A 14,725-nucleotide genomic window follows, 5' to 3' on the forward strand; every position below is an offset into this window, starting at 1 on the left:
GCTGGACTGTGTGTGGGCTGGTTTTTCAGGAAGCTCTCCAGGCTGCACATACTGTCATACTTATCAGCAACAGGGAGGGTAGAGAGGGCCGGGGCAGCTGAATGAGACCAGCTCCCAGGATTCATTATAGACCATGTCAGGCACCTTCTCAAGGCTGAGATCCACATCATCTCCTAGGGTTTCTGCAGCTGCCCAGCTACAAGTAGGTCACTTGCCCACCTAAGAAGAGTAAATGAGACCTAGCCTGTTATAGGTGGTATGTTACAAAATGTTGACATTCAGAATATCAACATTGCATTTTTAACGTATTTGAACCCTAACTGCATCCTTTTCACTGTCAATATTTTGTGAACATTCTGAATGTCAACTTAATGACTGCATACCGGTACTGATGCCAAAGTATTTTTTAATAAAATGATTCCTAGTATGTCTGATGTGTTGGCATTGTGGTACATTTTCTAGAAGTCCTTGGCACATAGGGTGATGTTGCATGCTCATTATTACATCTGTCATATTCTGTGTTTTCTTTTGTCAGTTAGTAATGAAAAAAACCCTGTGTAGCCTATACATTCCCCACTGTGATGCTTCTGAGACCACAATACCTTGATCAGCTAGTGACCTACTGAAATATAAAACTTGAAGGATTAAACGTAATGAAAATTAATGCTACAAATCTCTCTAATTTGTCTCTGCAAATAATAAGTGTGTCAACTTTGCAAATAAAATATATATTTTTTTTTCATTAGGTATCATACTTAAACAGAGCATGCCTATGACTTGTGTAGCTTACGGCTGCAATAATCATTTTGTCAAAGGAACTGGGAAACAATTTTTCAGGTAACCAGTTTAATTTATAATAGTTTATTGTAACTATGTTGTTAAAGTATATGGACAGCAACAAATGTTGTATGGGATGCAACAACATGGAAGGACTGTGATTATAAACTGTGGTGATTAAAAGGTGACCAAGTACTCAGACTCAACCAGAAGTATAACTTCAAGATTGAGACCATTAAACATTATATTTTCCAGACATGATGTGTGTAGGACTTGTCACATGGCAGGGAGAGGGGGCTGTCACACAAAGGGCAGTACAATGGTCTTAGTAGTGACTTTGACAAGAAGCAACACTCAGGAAAGGGACTGATTCACATTACACCCAGTAAACCATTAGACACCAGACAACTTCCTCACACAACATAGTTTTTCTCCAACTGTCATCTTCCTAGTAGATTCTCTATCTCCCCAACACTGTACGCATTCTACCTAAGGGACCTGTACGCATATGTATGCCAGCTCCACCATCTGCAACAAGGAGAACAGAACCGCCACTCATGCGGCAGCCCCATCCAACTTTCAGCATGGTGTACAGAGCCCTCCTGCAGCATGGTGTACAGAGCCCACTTGCAGCATGGTGTACAGAGCCCACTTGCAGCATGGTGTACAGAGCCCACTTGCAGCATGGTGTACAGAGCCCACTTGCAGCATGGTGTACAGGGCCCACTTGCAGCATGGTGTACAGGGCCCACTTGCAGCATGGTGTACAGGGCCCACTTGCAGCATGGTGTACAGGGCCCTCTTGCAGCATGGTGTACAGAGCCCTCTTGCAGCATGATGTACAGAGCCCTCTTGCAGCATGGTGAACAGAGCCCACTTACAGCATGGTGTACAGAGCCCACTTGCAGCATGGTGTACAGAGCCCACTTGCAGCATGGTGTACAGAGCCCACTTGCAGCATGGTGTACAGAGCCCACTTGCAGCATGGTGTACAGAGCCCACTTGCAGCATGGTGTACAGAGCCCACTTGCAGCATGGTGTACAGAGCCCACTTGCAGCATGATGAACAGAGCCCACTTGCAGCATGGTGTACAGAGCCCTCTTGCAGCATGGTGTACAGAGCCCACTTGCAGCATGGTGTACAGAGCCCACTTGCAGCATGGTGTACAGAGCCCACTTGCAGCATGGTGTACAGAGCCCACTTGCAGCATGGTGTACAGAGCCCACTTGCAGCATGGTGTACAGAGCCCACTTGCAGCATGGTGTACAGAGCCCACTTGCAGCATGGTGTACAGAGCCCACTTGCAGCATGGTGTACAGAGCCCACTTGCAGCATGGTGTACAGAGCCCTCATGCAGCATGGTGTACAGAGCCCTCATGCAGCATGGTGTACAGAGCCCTCATGCAGCATGGTGTACAGAGCCCTCATGCAGCATGGTGTACAGAGCCCTCATGCAGCATGGTGTACAGAGCCCTCATGCAGCATGGTGTACAGAGCCCACTTGCAGCATGGTGTACAGAGCCCACTTGCAGCATGGTGTACAGAGCCCACTTGCAGCATGGTGTACAGAGCCCACTTGCAGCATGGTGTACAGAGCCCACTTGCAGCATGGTGTACAGAGCCCACTTGCAGCATGGTGTACAGAGCCCACTTGCAGCATGGTGTACAGAGCCCACTTGCAGCATGGTGTACAGAGCCCACTTGCAGCATGGTGTACATGCAATTTCACCTTCAGCCCTAAACATTTACATAAGAATTCTCATCAACATACATAACATAGTTTAAATTTAAATATGGAATTTTGAACCTTGATTCATAGAACAAAAATAAATGATTATTGTATTTGTTCTTTCTATTATTATATTTTTACACCCTCCTATAGTCACTGTTGGTAATGTTGTAAGCTTTAGCCTATAAGTAAAAGCTCTGAGAAGATTGTTACCTTGCAGTATCTCTTAGATTTTTGGGTCAAGTCTCAAAGTTTTGGTGCTTGTGGCCAGAGGGCCTGAGATTGAATGGAGAGAAAACCTCATCCAACTGTAGTGCAGGTAGAAAAACCCACTATTGCACCATTTCACTGATACTGCCATGTTTGAATGTCCCAGTGCAAATGGTTGATTGCATTGCGAATTTAGATGGCGTTTGTTCTCATTTTTCACAGCACAAACATAGCAAGTGGTTGCAGTATTTTCTCCCTTCTAGTTTTGTGTCCTCACGCTACAAGGACCAAAATCTTCAGACAGGGCTGGACAAATCCCAGTAGGGACTAAGGCTTCTGGCATTAATGACAATAGCTGGACATCATAACTGGCTTCTTAAAATATCCCACTGGTTCATAGGTTTGCCCCTGTCTTCAGGGTTTCTTTTGGAGGCACTGTTTAGCCTGGAGAAGAGTGGTTCTTATCTTGGTTCTTATCACCTGGGGTCGGCAGTCCTTTCTTTAATGTTAAAGCAGTTAATGCTAGTGTGGTTCCATGCAGGTTTCCAATGAAAGATCTTGAACGTTTGTCCAAATGGGTTGTAGCAATTCGCCGTAAAAACTGGAAACCGTCTGCATCCAGCAGAATCTGCAGCGATCATTTTACTGACAACGACTACATGTTACGTCCAGGAGCAATGGTTCCGCGCCTGCGACTAGATGCAGTGCCTTCTATTTTTGATGGATTTCCAAAACATTTGAAAGAGCTTCTGGAAGAGAAAAGAAAACTAAAAATGAAGGTAAATAAACCATTTTCATTTGTTATCTAGTGGAGGATAAGTAATAAGTAACCATATTGAGATTCTAGTTATGCCGGCTGCATCTTAAAAAAAAATTTGAATAGCATGTTGCAAGATTGTTTTCATAAACAATAATACTATATATTTAACCTATAGTAAATGTACTCTGTACATGGCTAACAAATGCACATCACCAGTGTCATTTAGAGAACCACTGCACATGTGTACAAAAATTATGCACTTCCAACTATATATGTGGTCGTAAGGGGCATGCAAGCAAAGGCCAAGTACAGCAGTTTTCATACAAATCCATACATAGAGACCACAGCAAGATGTGCCCAGAGCGGGTTTATTCTGAGTTGGAAGCAAAGCAAAAAATTTGAGCAACTTTGCACTTGTACAGACCATGGTGCAATGCAAGGGGTGCAAATACATTTTTTTTATGCATGCTAAATACTGGTTTCTTTTGCATGCAGCCCACAAATACTGAACCGCTTTAATTTAACACTGCAATTTAGATCGGAGATAAGACACATCACTTCTAAATCTCTCTACACATTTCAAATCTGCCCCACCTGCTGTACACAGTTACATTCTTTTTTTTTTTTTCTTTGTTCCCAGTCAGCCCCAGAGGCTGATATCTTTGGGGTGCTCAATGCCTGGGCATTTTGATTCCTGCCATTAATTCTATGTAAATGATTAATGTGCCTTGTGCAGTCTTTTTGTGTTATTAAATAAATATTGAAATTAGTATATTTATTTACTGATACATGTTACTTTAGTATTTATTAATAACATTGTCCAGACACAGACTGCCTGCTTAATGACAGTATACTATATTTTATACAAATTGTTAACTAGTGTTTTCTACTAACATTGGCAAGCCACATTTCCTGGCATAAACCAGTTTTATCCCCACACATTTACTCCTGGTGTAACACTGGCACATAAGCTACCCTTGCAGTGCTGCATGCATCTAGAGCTATGTACACTATAAACTGCACAAATTGCATTGTTTTTATGGCATATTTTCCACCTGTGTTAATGCAAAATGCTCCCCATCTGTCTCTGCTGTAGAGGATTTCCTTTCTAAACTACTCATATTAATTATTAAAAATAAAATTTGACTTATTTTTACAGGATCTAAAAATCACTGCAGGTGAAGAGCATTGTTAAATAAGAATGAAAAGTAACACTTGCTACATAATATTTCTGATTAAATATGCAACACTTTACTCCCCTTTTAAAATGTTAGTAACAAATGATACAGGAATTGCAGCAACAGAGTTTGCTATGAGTATTCTAGCCTAATAAGGACTGGATCCATTTGCATGTAAGAGATACTCAAACCAATCGTAAAACAAACACAATTAGTTCCTCACCCCACGTAAGCTCTGCTGTTATTGACAGCAGTGAGCCACAGATGGCAATCTATATGGAATATTAAAATAATTGGTCTCACCTTTCTCCTTCATCCACTAGGGGACACTGTATTATAGACAATGGAGTATAGATGGTGGTAAAGTAGAGCCTGGCACTTTAAATAATTTAAAAGTGTGACTGGCTCGTTCCCCTCTATGTCCCATCAGCCTCAGTTTTAGAAATGTGCCAGAGAGAGCCGGTGCATATTAGGCTGTCTCCAGCCTTTTCATATTCCAATTTTCTGATTTATATTAACTACAAGCGTGAGGACAGGCAGACTGTTTACTGTGGCAGTCTGCCTGCTACATGGGAGCCGCTGGGAAGGGAGTCGCCATGGCTACTGGAGGGGGGCTTTTATTTACATTTGAGTCATCGGACTCAGCGGGGGCCCACCACAGTTTACTGACGCTATTGTCGTGGTCCCCCGCTCGCCCCCCCTCCCGCCCAGCATCCCTGCTGCAGCAGTGGTGAGTATGACTAGCAGGAGTGGTGGGAGAAGTATAGCAATGTAGAGTGGCACATACACAGGGTGCTGAACGCTGTTATCCCTCCTCTATTAATCACAAGAGGATACTACGCATCACGTTGTTTCCAGGACAGCGCAGTGCTGATAGGCAGCGTGGTCCCGCCTTTTAATTTCAGCGGGCCATGTAAGGGCAATGGTGGAGCTCCCTGTCTGGCTTCCCTTTAAGCTATTTAGCAAAGTCGAAGCCTTAAACTTTTCTTTGCCCCAGGGCTGCAATAATCTTCTAACGGAGACTGTGGGCAGAGCTTAATGGCGGCGTGGCATCTCCCGCAACTCCGCTCTGAATATGCACGGCGGGATCGTCATTGAAGCAAATATTAGACATTTTTTTACTGCCATGCTACCCCAGAACACTGTTTTCTAGTGCTCCCTAAAAGTCCAGTTATGAGCAGAAGGGGGCTGGATGCTTCGTGAAGGCGCGCTCACAAACCCCTGCCATTTTCTAACTGGTGGCTTCTCACAGGGTCTCCCTGAGCTCAATGGTTGTAGCCAGGTATCCCTGTGCAGAGTGTGCTCGGTACCGGACCCCTAACCTCAGTCACAGTTGGAATATGCTGTTTCTGTGGCTCAGCCTGCAGGACTGCACCACCAATATCCACAAGGTCCCAAGTTTAAGACCCAGCCCAGAAGTATAAGATATGTTCTCTCTGAGAACACAGTGGGCCTGATTCAGAGCCGGACGCTATTTGCGATCGCTCGTTCAGAAAAAGCGGCCGGCTATTTAAATTGAGCGCTCGCTCTTTGCGGTCTGTTGACGCCTCTATGTCTGAGCGAACGAACGAAACATGCGCTCGCTATTTTGTAAATACGCCCCCTTAACCACTCGCATCATACGTCATCTCCGCTATTTATTAGATTAATCGAGTACATTGAAAGGCGTCTGAACTGCTCGCAGTGCTTGTGGTTGGATTTTCCTACCGCAATCATGCGAACAGTTCAGGCTAGAAGACAACCAAGTGACGTGGTCGATGACGCTGCTTTGTTAATTATGCACACCCTTAAAACGCCCGTTTTTACCGTTTGGCACGCCTGCGTTTGGATCACCACTCCCCGTTTTCAAGCACCTTCCCCTGTTACCACCCACAAACGCCTCATTCTGTCACTCAAATTAGCAGGCACTCGCTGTTTTGCGAGCGCTCGATTTCCGACCGCAATGACTGGTTGGCGCATGCACATTACGACCCATACGCATGCGCAGTTGTGCGAACATCGCTCGGAGCGAACGAGCGGCCGCTTACGAGCGGCTCTGAATTAGGCCCAGTATTCTAAGTACTCTCTATATTAAGCAATGCTGCGATTGGGAGTTTGGGCTCATATGGTGCGGGAGTTTGGCGCTAACCTATCTATGCTTAGCACTTACTCTCCCTAAGGAGGAGATAGATATTCTCCCAGGGTTGCATAAAATTGGATTTAAAAAAAAAAAAAAATCAAAAACTGATTTATTTGATTTAAATCAGATTTTTTGGAATTAAATAGGATTTTTTATTCATATTAAGTAAACATATTTTAAATGTTTTAAACGTTTATTTAAAAAAAAAAAAGTGAATAAAAAATCCTATATAAATCAAATAAATCATTTTTTTTTTTTTTTTTTTAAATCCAACTTTGTGCAACTGATTCTCACACATATTCACGCCTCTGGTGGATAAATGTAGGGGCATATTTAATTAGACACGAAAAGTACCGTACTTTTCACATGCCGGACTTTTCCCCGACATCGCTGGTTTTCCATGCGAAAAAGTATAGCGTGCGTCCCCGCTTATCCCTGTATTCAATTACAAATCAGCGAAAACGGGACCCGGCAAAACTGTAACATGCGAAAAGTACTGTGAGATTTGGGGAAATCAGACTGTCACCCCCCCAAAAGATGCACTGACATTGGGGGATCACCATAGATCCCCCCCGAATAGCCCTGCAGAAGGTATTTTGGGTACTTAATTGATCTCAATAGCTGCTATTTAGCGTCTTTACATAAGTGGTGAAGAATAGCATTTACCAGTTTTTTTGGGTGAAAATAAGTAGTCCCAGCAAATTAGGGGTACATTAAAATGGGTACTAGCATATTTTAAAGTTGCTAAAGTGAAGTTTTAAAAAACATAAAAATCCACCTTCCGCAACCACTTGTAAACTTAAAAACTGTTCCAAGGGTGCAGGGGGGTATTCCGAAGTTTGCACTCCAAAACCCCAATTCTGCACTTTGCATTGCGTCTTCGCGTACGCGAAAACTATTTGGGATTGAATACGGAGGAAACTTTCAGACTGCCAAAATGACGTCACACGCGACAATTTTTCGCAGAAAACGGCTTTTCGACGCTAATTGAATATGGCCCCTAGTATCTTACGCTATGCTTCCTGTAACTCTGCTTCTTTTAGCTAAGCAGCGCTTGACCATACTATGTATTAGTGTAACAATGTTTACACTATGGGGGTCATTCAGACCCGCTCGCGAGCGGCAGTATGCTCGCAAGCGGGTCGATGTTCCCCACTGCGCATGCGCACGACGGAGGGAGCTCCGACGTGCGCATGCGCGAGACCCGGGGAGCGACGGGCTTTCCAGCGTTCCAGGTCTCGCACCAAAGGGAGTGTGCTGTCGATGTTGATTGACAGCACGTCCCCTTTGGTGGGCGCGCCGGGGGCGTGCCTGCCAGACGGAGGCGTTGCCATGGGAACGCCTATCGTCTCAAGCCGGCCCCACTGACATCACTAGTGATGTCAGTGGGAGTGATTTTGGCTCTGATAGAGCCAAAATCACTCCTGGGCTTGCAGCAGCGAGACCCTACCGCAGGGTTTCCGTCGCAAGCCCGATGACCATCACGACCATCATCATGGACACTCCCTATAGCTGCGGGTGGTCACCCACAGCTATACGAGCATCCAGGAGGACGTTCCATTTTCATGGAGGAGGGCCCTGATTCAGAGCGAGCGCTCTGGTCAGAGCGTTCAGCTCTGAATCAGGCCCCATGTTCACGTGGGTGAGAGACAGTTTTAGTAAATACGTAAATTAGAAAGGGCCAGTCCACCTGAAGATTTAGATCTACATAGCGTACGGAAAGCAATCCGTGGTCTCTTATCCCCCCCACACAAAAGAAGATAGAATAGAATCGATATGGGAGAAAACTTTTTTGGGAATAAATACAGGTATAAAGATATTTAGGCTGAATGGACATTTTAAATAAATTAATGCGACCTGTGACTAGAAGTGGAAGTTTCTTCCACACATGAATCTTATGTTTAAAAGCTTGAGGTAATGTGCATCACATTAAGTTCTACAAAGTCAGCAGGGTTATGTGAAATGACACCCAAATACCGAAAGGAGAGAGTCCATTGTAAAGGGCAAGAGAGAGAGGGGGAAAGAGGCAGGGAGCCATTCAAAGGAAATATACTAGACTTGGACCAATTAATCAGCAACCCCGAAAAAAAAAAATCCTTAATAACGTCGATCAAATGTTCCAAAGCTGGGCCCGCGTATGCCAGAAACAAGAGCATATCATCCGCATAAAGAGCTATAATGTCAATTACATGGCCCACCCGCAGACCCTGATTAGCTGAATCTGAGCGAATGAGACACGCCAGGTGCTTGATAACCAGTGCAAACAATGCAGGAAATAAAGGGCACCCCTGGCGAGTGCCATGCCCAAGTTGAAAAGAAGAGGAGACACAACCATTCACCGACACTTTGGCTGCCGAGGAAGAGTACAAAAGACGGACCCAGCTAATAAAACGAGGACCAAAACCAAAGTTAGACAAGACCTCCCATAAATACTCCCATTCCACAGAATCGAAGGCCTTGGCTACATCTAAGGAGACTACCACAGCTTCAGGGGCATCCCTATGGGACATTTGTATATGATAAAATAGTCTCCTAAGATTTTGAGTAGTGGATTTACCTGGCCGAAGCCGGTCTGGTCTGGGTGTTTAATAGAAGTAATAACAGAATTAAGACGAATATCCAGAAGTTTAGCCAATATTTTAATATCAGTGGTAAGTAGGGAAATAGGTCTGTAAGAGTCTGGATGGAGGGGATCTTCCCAGGCTTTGGGAGCACTACAACCGAGGCCTCCGACATGGATGGCGGGAGACAACCAGCAGTCAAAAAAGCATCAAAAGTCTCAAGAAGATGCGGGATAAAGAAGCTTTTAAATTTTTGATATACCTCTATATCGGGACACCATCAATTCCGGGAGCTTTACAGTGAGGAAAGGAGGAGATGGCAAACTCCAATTCCTCCTCTGTAAAAGGAGCATCTAACCTATCCACTGCCTCTGTCTCAAGACTGGGCAGACTGACTGCCTCTAAATAGGCACAAAGTTGGGAGGGAGAATATGATACCTTTAGTGGCATAAATAGAGGAATAATATTGCAAAAATACATCTGTTATAGTGGGAGCAGAGGAATGCAACGTTCCAGAGGAATCAAGGATACCCGAAACCGTTCTGGAAGCACCATCCTCTTTTGCCAAAAAGACTAAATAACTCGCCCCAACATCAGCCTGTGAATATTGCTTATGACGTGAAAATAACAGTTTGCGCTTGGATTTATCAAACAGGTGATCCGACCACTCCTGCTGGGCACGAAGCATAACCTCCCAGTCTGAGATCTATCTGGACAAGAGGCTTCAGCGTCCCTATAAGCAGTTTCCAAAGTCGTTTCCCACTGCCTATGATATAATTTAATATTAGCAATATGCTTAATAAAGGTGCCCTTTAACAATGCCTTAAAGGAATCCCAAAGATGAGAAACATCAGTACCTGCATTATCTTCAAAATAGGAAACCTAAGCAGCTTCCAACTCAGATCCGGCACCCATTAGGTCTAGCCAGAAAGCTTCCAAAAACAGGCACCCTCCGAAAGGGAGGAACCAACGGAAAGTGGTCGGAGACACCCCTCTACAAATAATCAACTGCAGAAACTCTGGGAACCAAAATAGGTGAAAGAAAAACCATATCAATGCGTGAGAAAGTATGATAAGTGGAGGACTGACAGGAGAAAGCAGAGACAGCAGGATAACAGACACGCCAGACATCTAACCAGCCCAATTCAGCCATCAATTTAGAAAAGGGAGATGGGGAAGGAGGTAGGAAAGAAATGGACTCTCGCCAACGGAACAGGGATGGATCCATTACGTTATTAAAATCACCCAAGCAAATGACAGGGGTAGGGTGAGAGAGTGCAATAAAGGCAGCAGCCTTACCCAAAACATCATTATTAAATGGCGGGGAGATATAGACCACAAGTATATGCACAAACAGAGCATTAACAAATGCTCTAAGGAAAATATATCTACCCATGGGATCAATTTGGACTGAATCAAGACTAAAATGAAGACGCTTGTGAACCAGGATAGAGACGCCTCTAGAATTAGCAAAAAAAGTAGAATGGTACATCCATCCCACCCAGGGCTTTTTCAAAGCCATTATACGGCTACCAGAGACATGAGTCTCCTGGAGACAAACAATATTCATGTTCAGTTTTTTAACCTGTGACAGAACTAAGGCTCTTTTAACCTTATCACTAAGGCCCCGAACATTCCAGGTGAGCAAACGAAGGCCCGAGAATTATCCCCATTAGCCATAATAATAAATCACATAAGAGAGCAAAAAGGATAAAGAAACAGACAGAAAGACATTAAAGATAGCTCCATGCGCAAGTAATACACAGGCCAGCACATATACCATCATATCAGAATAAAAAAAAAAACGGCAACACATATAAAAATAATTCAAATAAAAAGAACATAAGAAAAATAACAAACTAACCCACACCCATAACCCACCCTGCATACCCTACCAAACTTAAGGTATACCTAATCCCGAAAAATAACAAAGAGAGAAAAATTCTCTAGTCTAAATTAACAAACATAGACTAGATTAAGCAAAAAATAACTTGCGTATCTAGGGCTGGTAGACAAAACTATTGCTAGCAAGGCCCTCCAAACAATTATAGCGGAGCGGTTGCCCCTCAGAATACATTCTGGACTGTCCCATCTCCCCCCGTTAACAGAGAATAAATGAAAAAATCACAACAAAACAGTTGATGCACCACAATATACAATAAAATACACTAAATTATAAAACAAAATAGGGAGCGCAATTAAGACAGGGGAAACCAGTAATGTACTCACAAAACCCCCAAATCGGCATCAGGAAACAGCAAATGAGTCCAAGGCAGAAAGTCAACGTGGAGGCCATGGACGTCCAGCTAGCCAGGCCTCAACATCTCCAGATGTGTTGAAGAAATGAGTGGTGACATCAGCCACAACACGACGGCGGGAAGGAAAAAGCATGGAATATTGGAGTTGGTGTACCCGTAACTTGCGTTTAACAGGCAAAAATGGCTTTTTTGCACCTCAACGGCAAAATCAGGAAAAACTGAAACAGAGTGAATATCCAATTTGAGAGGACCACAGTGATGGACCAGCTGCAAGACCGAGTCATGGTCTTTGTAATGAAGCATGCAGGCAAGAAAGGTCCTTGGTGGGGCTCCCAGGGGTCGGCGGCCTAGCAGGCACACGGTGGGCCCGTTCAATGGAAAGCTGCGCTGAGAAGGCATCTTTACCAAAGAGTTTCAGCAACCACTCCTACAGGAACTCCTCAGGGGAAGAACCTGCAGCCTGCTCCGGGAAACCGACAAAGCACAGGTTGTTTCTTCGGAGGTTTCCCTCCAAATCTGAGAGCTTGGAACAACAGGCAGCCACTTAAGTGGAGAGGGCCGCAATCTGCCCAGGTATTGGCGCTGCAAGATCCTCCACAGCAGAGATACGATGTTCAGCCTCCCCAGCTCGTTCCCTTATTCTCTGAAGATCATGACTGGGCAAGGAAATATCAATCTGTACTTCGCCCCTCTATTCCGACTCCGCAATAGCTTGTAAGTTATGTGAAAGATAAGTCACTTGCAGAATCAAAATGCAGTAGCAGGGGGAGGAGGCGGAATGACAGGAAGAGCGTCAACCGGTGGAGTGGTACGGGCAAAACGTTCCAATTTAGAGGCAGCCCCAGAGTAATGGCCGGTTTTCCCCATTTTATATAGCAAAGGCAGCACCAGAGGATACTGGAAAGTAGAATATTAATGCAGGGAGAAACTCAAGGAAATTTAGAAAGATCAAACTGCAGCCCAGCAATAAATCGGGAGATACAGACAACACAACAGTAATTCAGAAGGGTGAACTACAGGTCCCAGCCAGTCACCCACAGAAATTAATCACAGGATTCAGCAAGTCTGCACCAGTATGAAACAGGCACCTCTGCAAGGAGATCATGCAGCAGGAGGAGTGAGAAAGACACACCACTTAGCTTTTTAGGGAATCACTATCCCTTAAACTTGCAGCAGCACTACAGTGTATCCAGATCCAAGATGGCCGCTGTCAGTAGGAGACACCAGGAGCAAGCACCGCAGCCTGAAGCAGTGAAAAAACGATCCGGTTAGCAGTCTACCTAGCAGGAGAAGAGAGCCTTGCCCCCATAGGATCACCAGAGCCAGGGGTAGAGGAAACCCGCAGTTTGCAGCCACCGGCCATTGACAGTGGGAGCCGCGGCCGCCCATGTGATCAAGCAGAGAAGGACACAGTCAGCCAGCAGCGTCCGCGTGTATCCACTCGTGAGCGCCGGGAGAAGATGAGAGATGCCACAGCACCAATCCAGGGGCAGTAGCACACATTCACCCACAAAGCAGGTGAGTATAAAACCCGAGCCACCTCTCCTGCAGGATGTCAGCAGGATATCAAGGAGGAGAGCACGCAGGTAGGCTTCCTACTTCCTGCTGCTCCAAGCCACGTCCCCGCCTCTTTATCTTTCTTAGCACAGAGATTGTTTAGGCAGACCGGTTGTTGAGTATATGTATATTTATCTATATATACAACCCTAATAGAACACTGTCAAGTCACAGGGCTGTTAGTTGATCTCCCCTGACCCAGTTTTTTTAGGCTGGGTGTTTCAGTGGTTGCTCGGTTGTGATTCTGTGAGTCATAGAGTGTGGTCCCTTTCTATGACCAGAAATGTCTCCACTGACAATTCTGCTAGTTTTTTACAGCATCTTCAACTGCAACAACTCCAGGCTGAAGTCCAAAATGTAGAGTGTTGGGTCTCAGACCACCTACGGAACTTATTGTTACTCTTCATATCTAACTGTGCTGGTTGCAGCGAGGTTGACAGTCAGTGAAATTCTACGAAGCGACCAGGTGGCTCCTGGTCGCTCACAGGTAAGCGGGCTTGCCCCACCAATGCCTGGGTTACTGTTCTGTATCTGTTGATGCTCTTCTTGAGTCAACCCTTTGGTTCTCTCTTGGGATAGGTGCTGTTAATCCCCTTCTTGTCATAAGTGATCGATCTAAGCTGGTGTATTCTAGTTTGTCCATGTCCTTTCCTAGACACTGACTCTCCAGTTTATATAGTGCGTTTTTGAGGGTCCTCCTAGTGTTCTAGCCTTCCTGAGTAGAGTGCTTGCATATTGGTAGTTCTCGCAGATGGCCTGTGTCTGTTGCTTAGTTGGCTAGCTCTTCTTCTGAATGGGGTCATTTAGGGTCCTCGCATCTACCTGGGTGCTTGTTGCAGCCGTGTTCTTGAAGTGCTCGGGTATTCAGGTTATGTTGTGGGCCAGGAAGCTGGCATCGACTGCACACTTCCATCAAGTTTGGACATTGTCTGTCGCCTGGGGTATAAGCTGTGGTTTCCCTGGTCTTGTTGTCTCTTCCAGGTGAGGTGGACGCTGGTCTTCACCGGGCTTGCTGAAGAGTATAGGTTGCTGTCCTATCCTTTTGTGTTCAGAATTGGTTGTGTTCAGAATTGGATGTACTGCTATCTCTCTCTGCAGGGTGTTTTTTGACTCCGATCGCCCCCGGCGCCATCTCTGCCTTCTGCTCTATGGGATATCATCTTGATCGTGTCTTCCTACGTTCTAACCCTCTAGCTGGTTGGAGCCCCTCAACTAGATGGACCTTAAGGGGCCTATTTATCATGACATAATTATCACTAGTGATAATTATGTTTTAAACTCGCTTCGAGTTTAAAAGATGTTGTGGAGGCATTCATCATGTCTCCATAACAAGAGTATCACTACCGAAAAGCGGCCCTTTTTAAGGAGTCAGCTTTCGGAAAAGTGATAGTTTTTCCCCAAGCAGCTGAGGTATCCACTAGGATTCCCTCAACCCCCAATACCCCCCTCCCCCCAAGCAAGTGTCTGAACCACAGCCTGTGAAGATTATCGGGGACTGAACGCCATCTCAGAGTGGCGTTCAGTAACACCATCAAGGTCCGAAAAAAATGCTTTTTCTTAACTTGATGAATAGCC

At 45.0% G+C, this 14,725-nt stretch overlaps 1 protein-coding gene across 1 annotated transcript in view; it reads left to right on the forward strand.

Moving 5' to 3' along the window:
* LOC148537771 (uncharacterized) overlaps positions 1 to 14,725 on the forward strand; it is a 57,083-nt gene that overhangs the window by 8,338 nt on the left and 34,020 nt on the right. Inside the window, exons 2-3 of the mRNA XM_088460353.1 lie at positions 747 to 837; positions 3,259 to 3,496. Coding sequence (XP_088316479.1) covers positions 767 to 837; positions 3,259 to 3,496 — 309 coding nt within the window. The 5' untranslated portion in view covers positions 747 to 766. The remainder of the gene's footprint in view (positions 1 to 746; positions 838 to 3,258; positions 3,497 to 14,725) is intronic.

This window comes from Taudactylus pleione, unplaced genomic scaffold, assembly GCF_031769625.1.
Source record: "Taudactylus pleione unplaced genomic scaffold, aTauple2 ptg000044l, whole genome shotgun sequence".
NCBI lineage: Eukaryota > Metazoa > Chordata > Amphibia > Anura > Myobatrachidae > Taudactylus > Taudactylus pleione.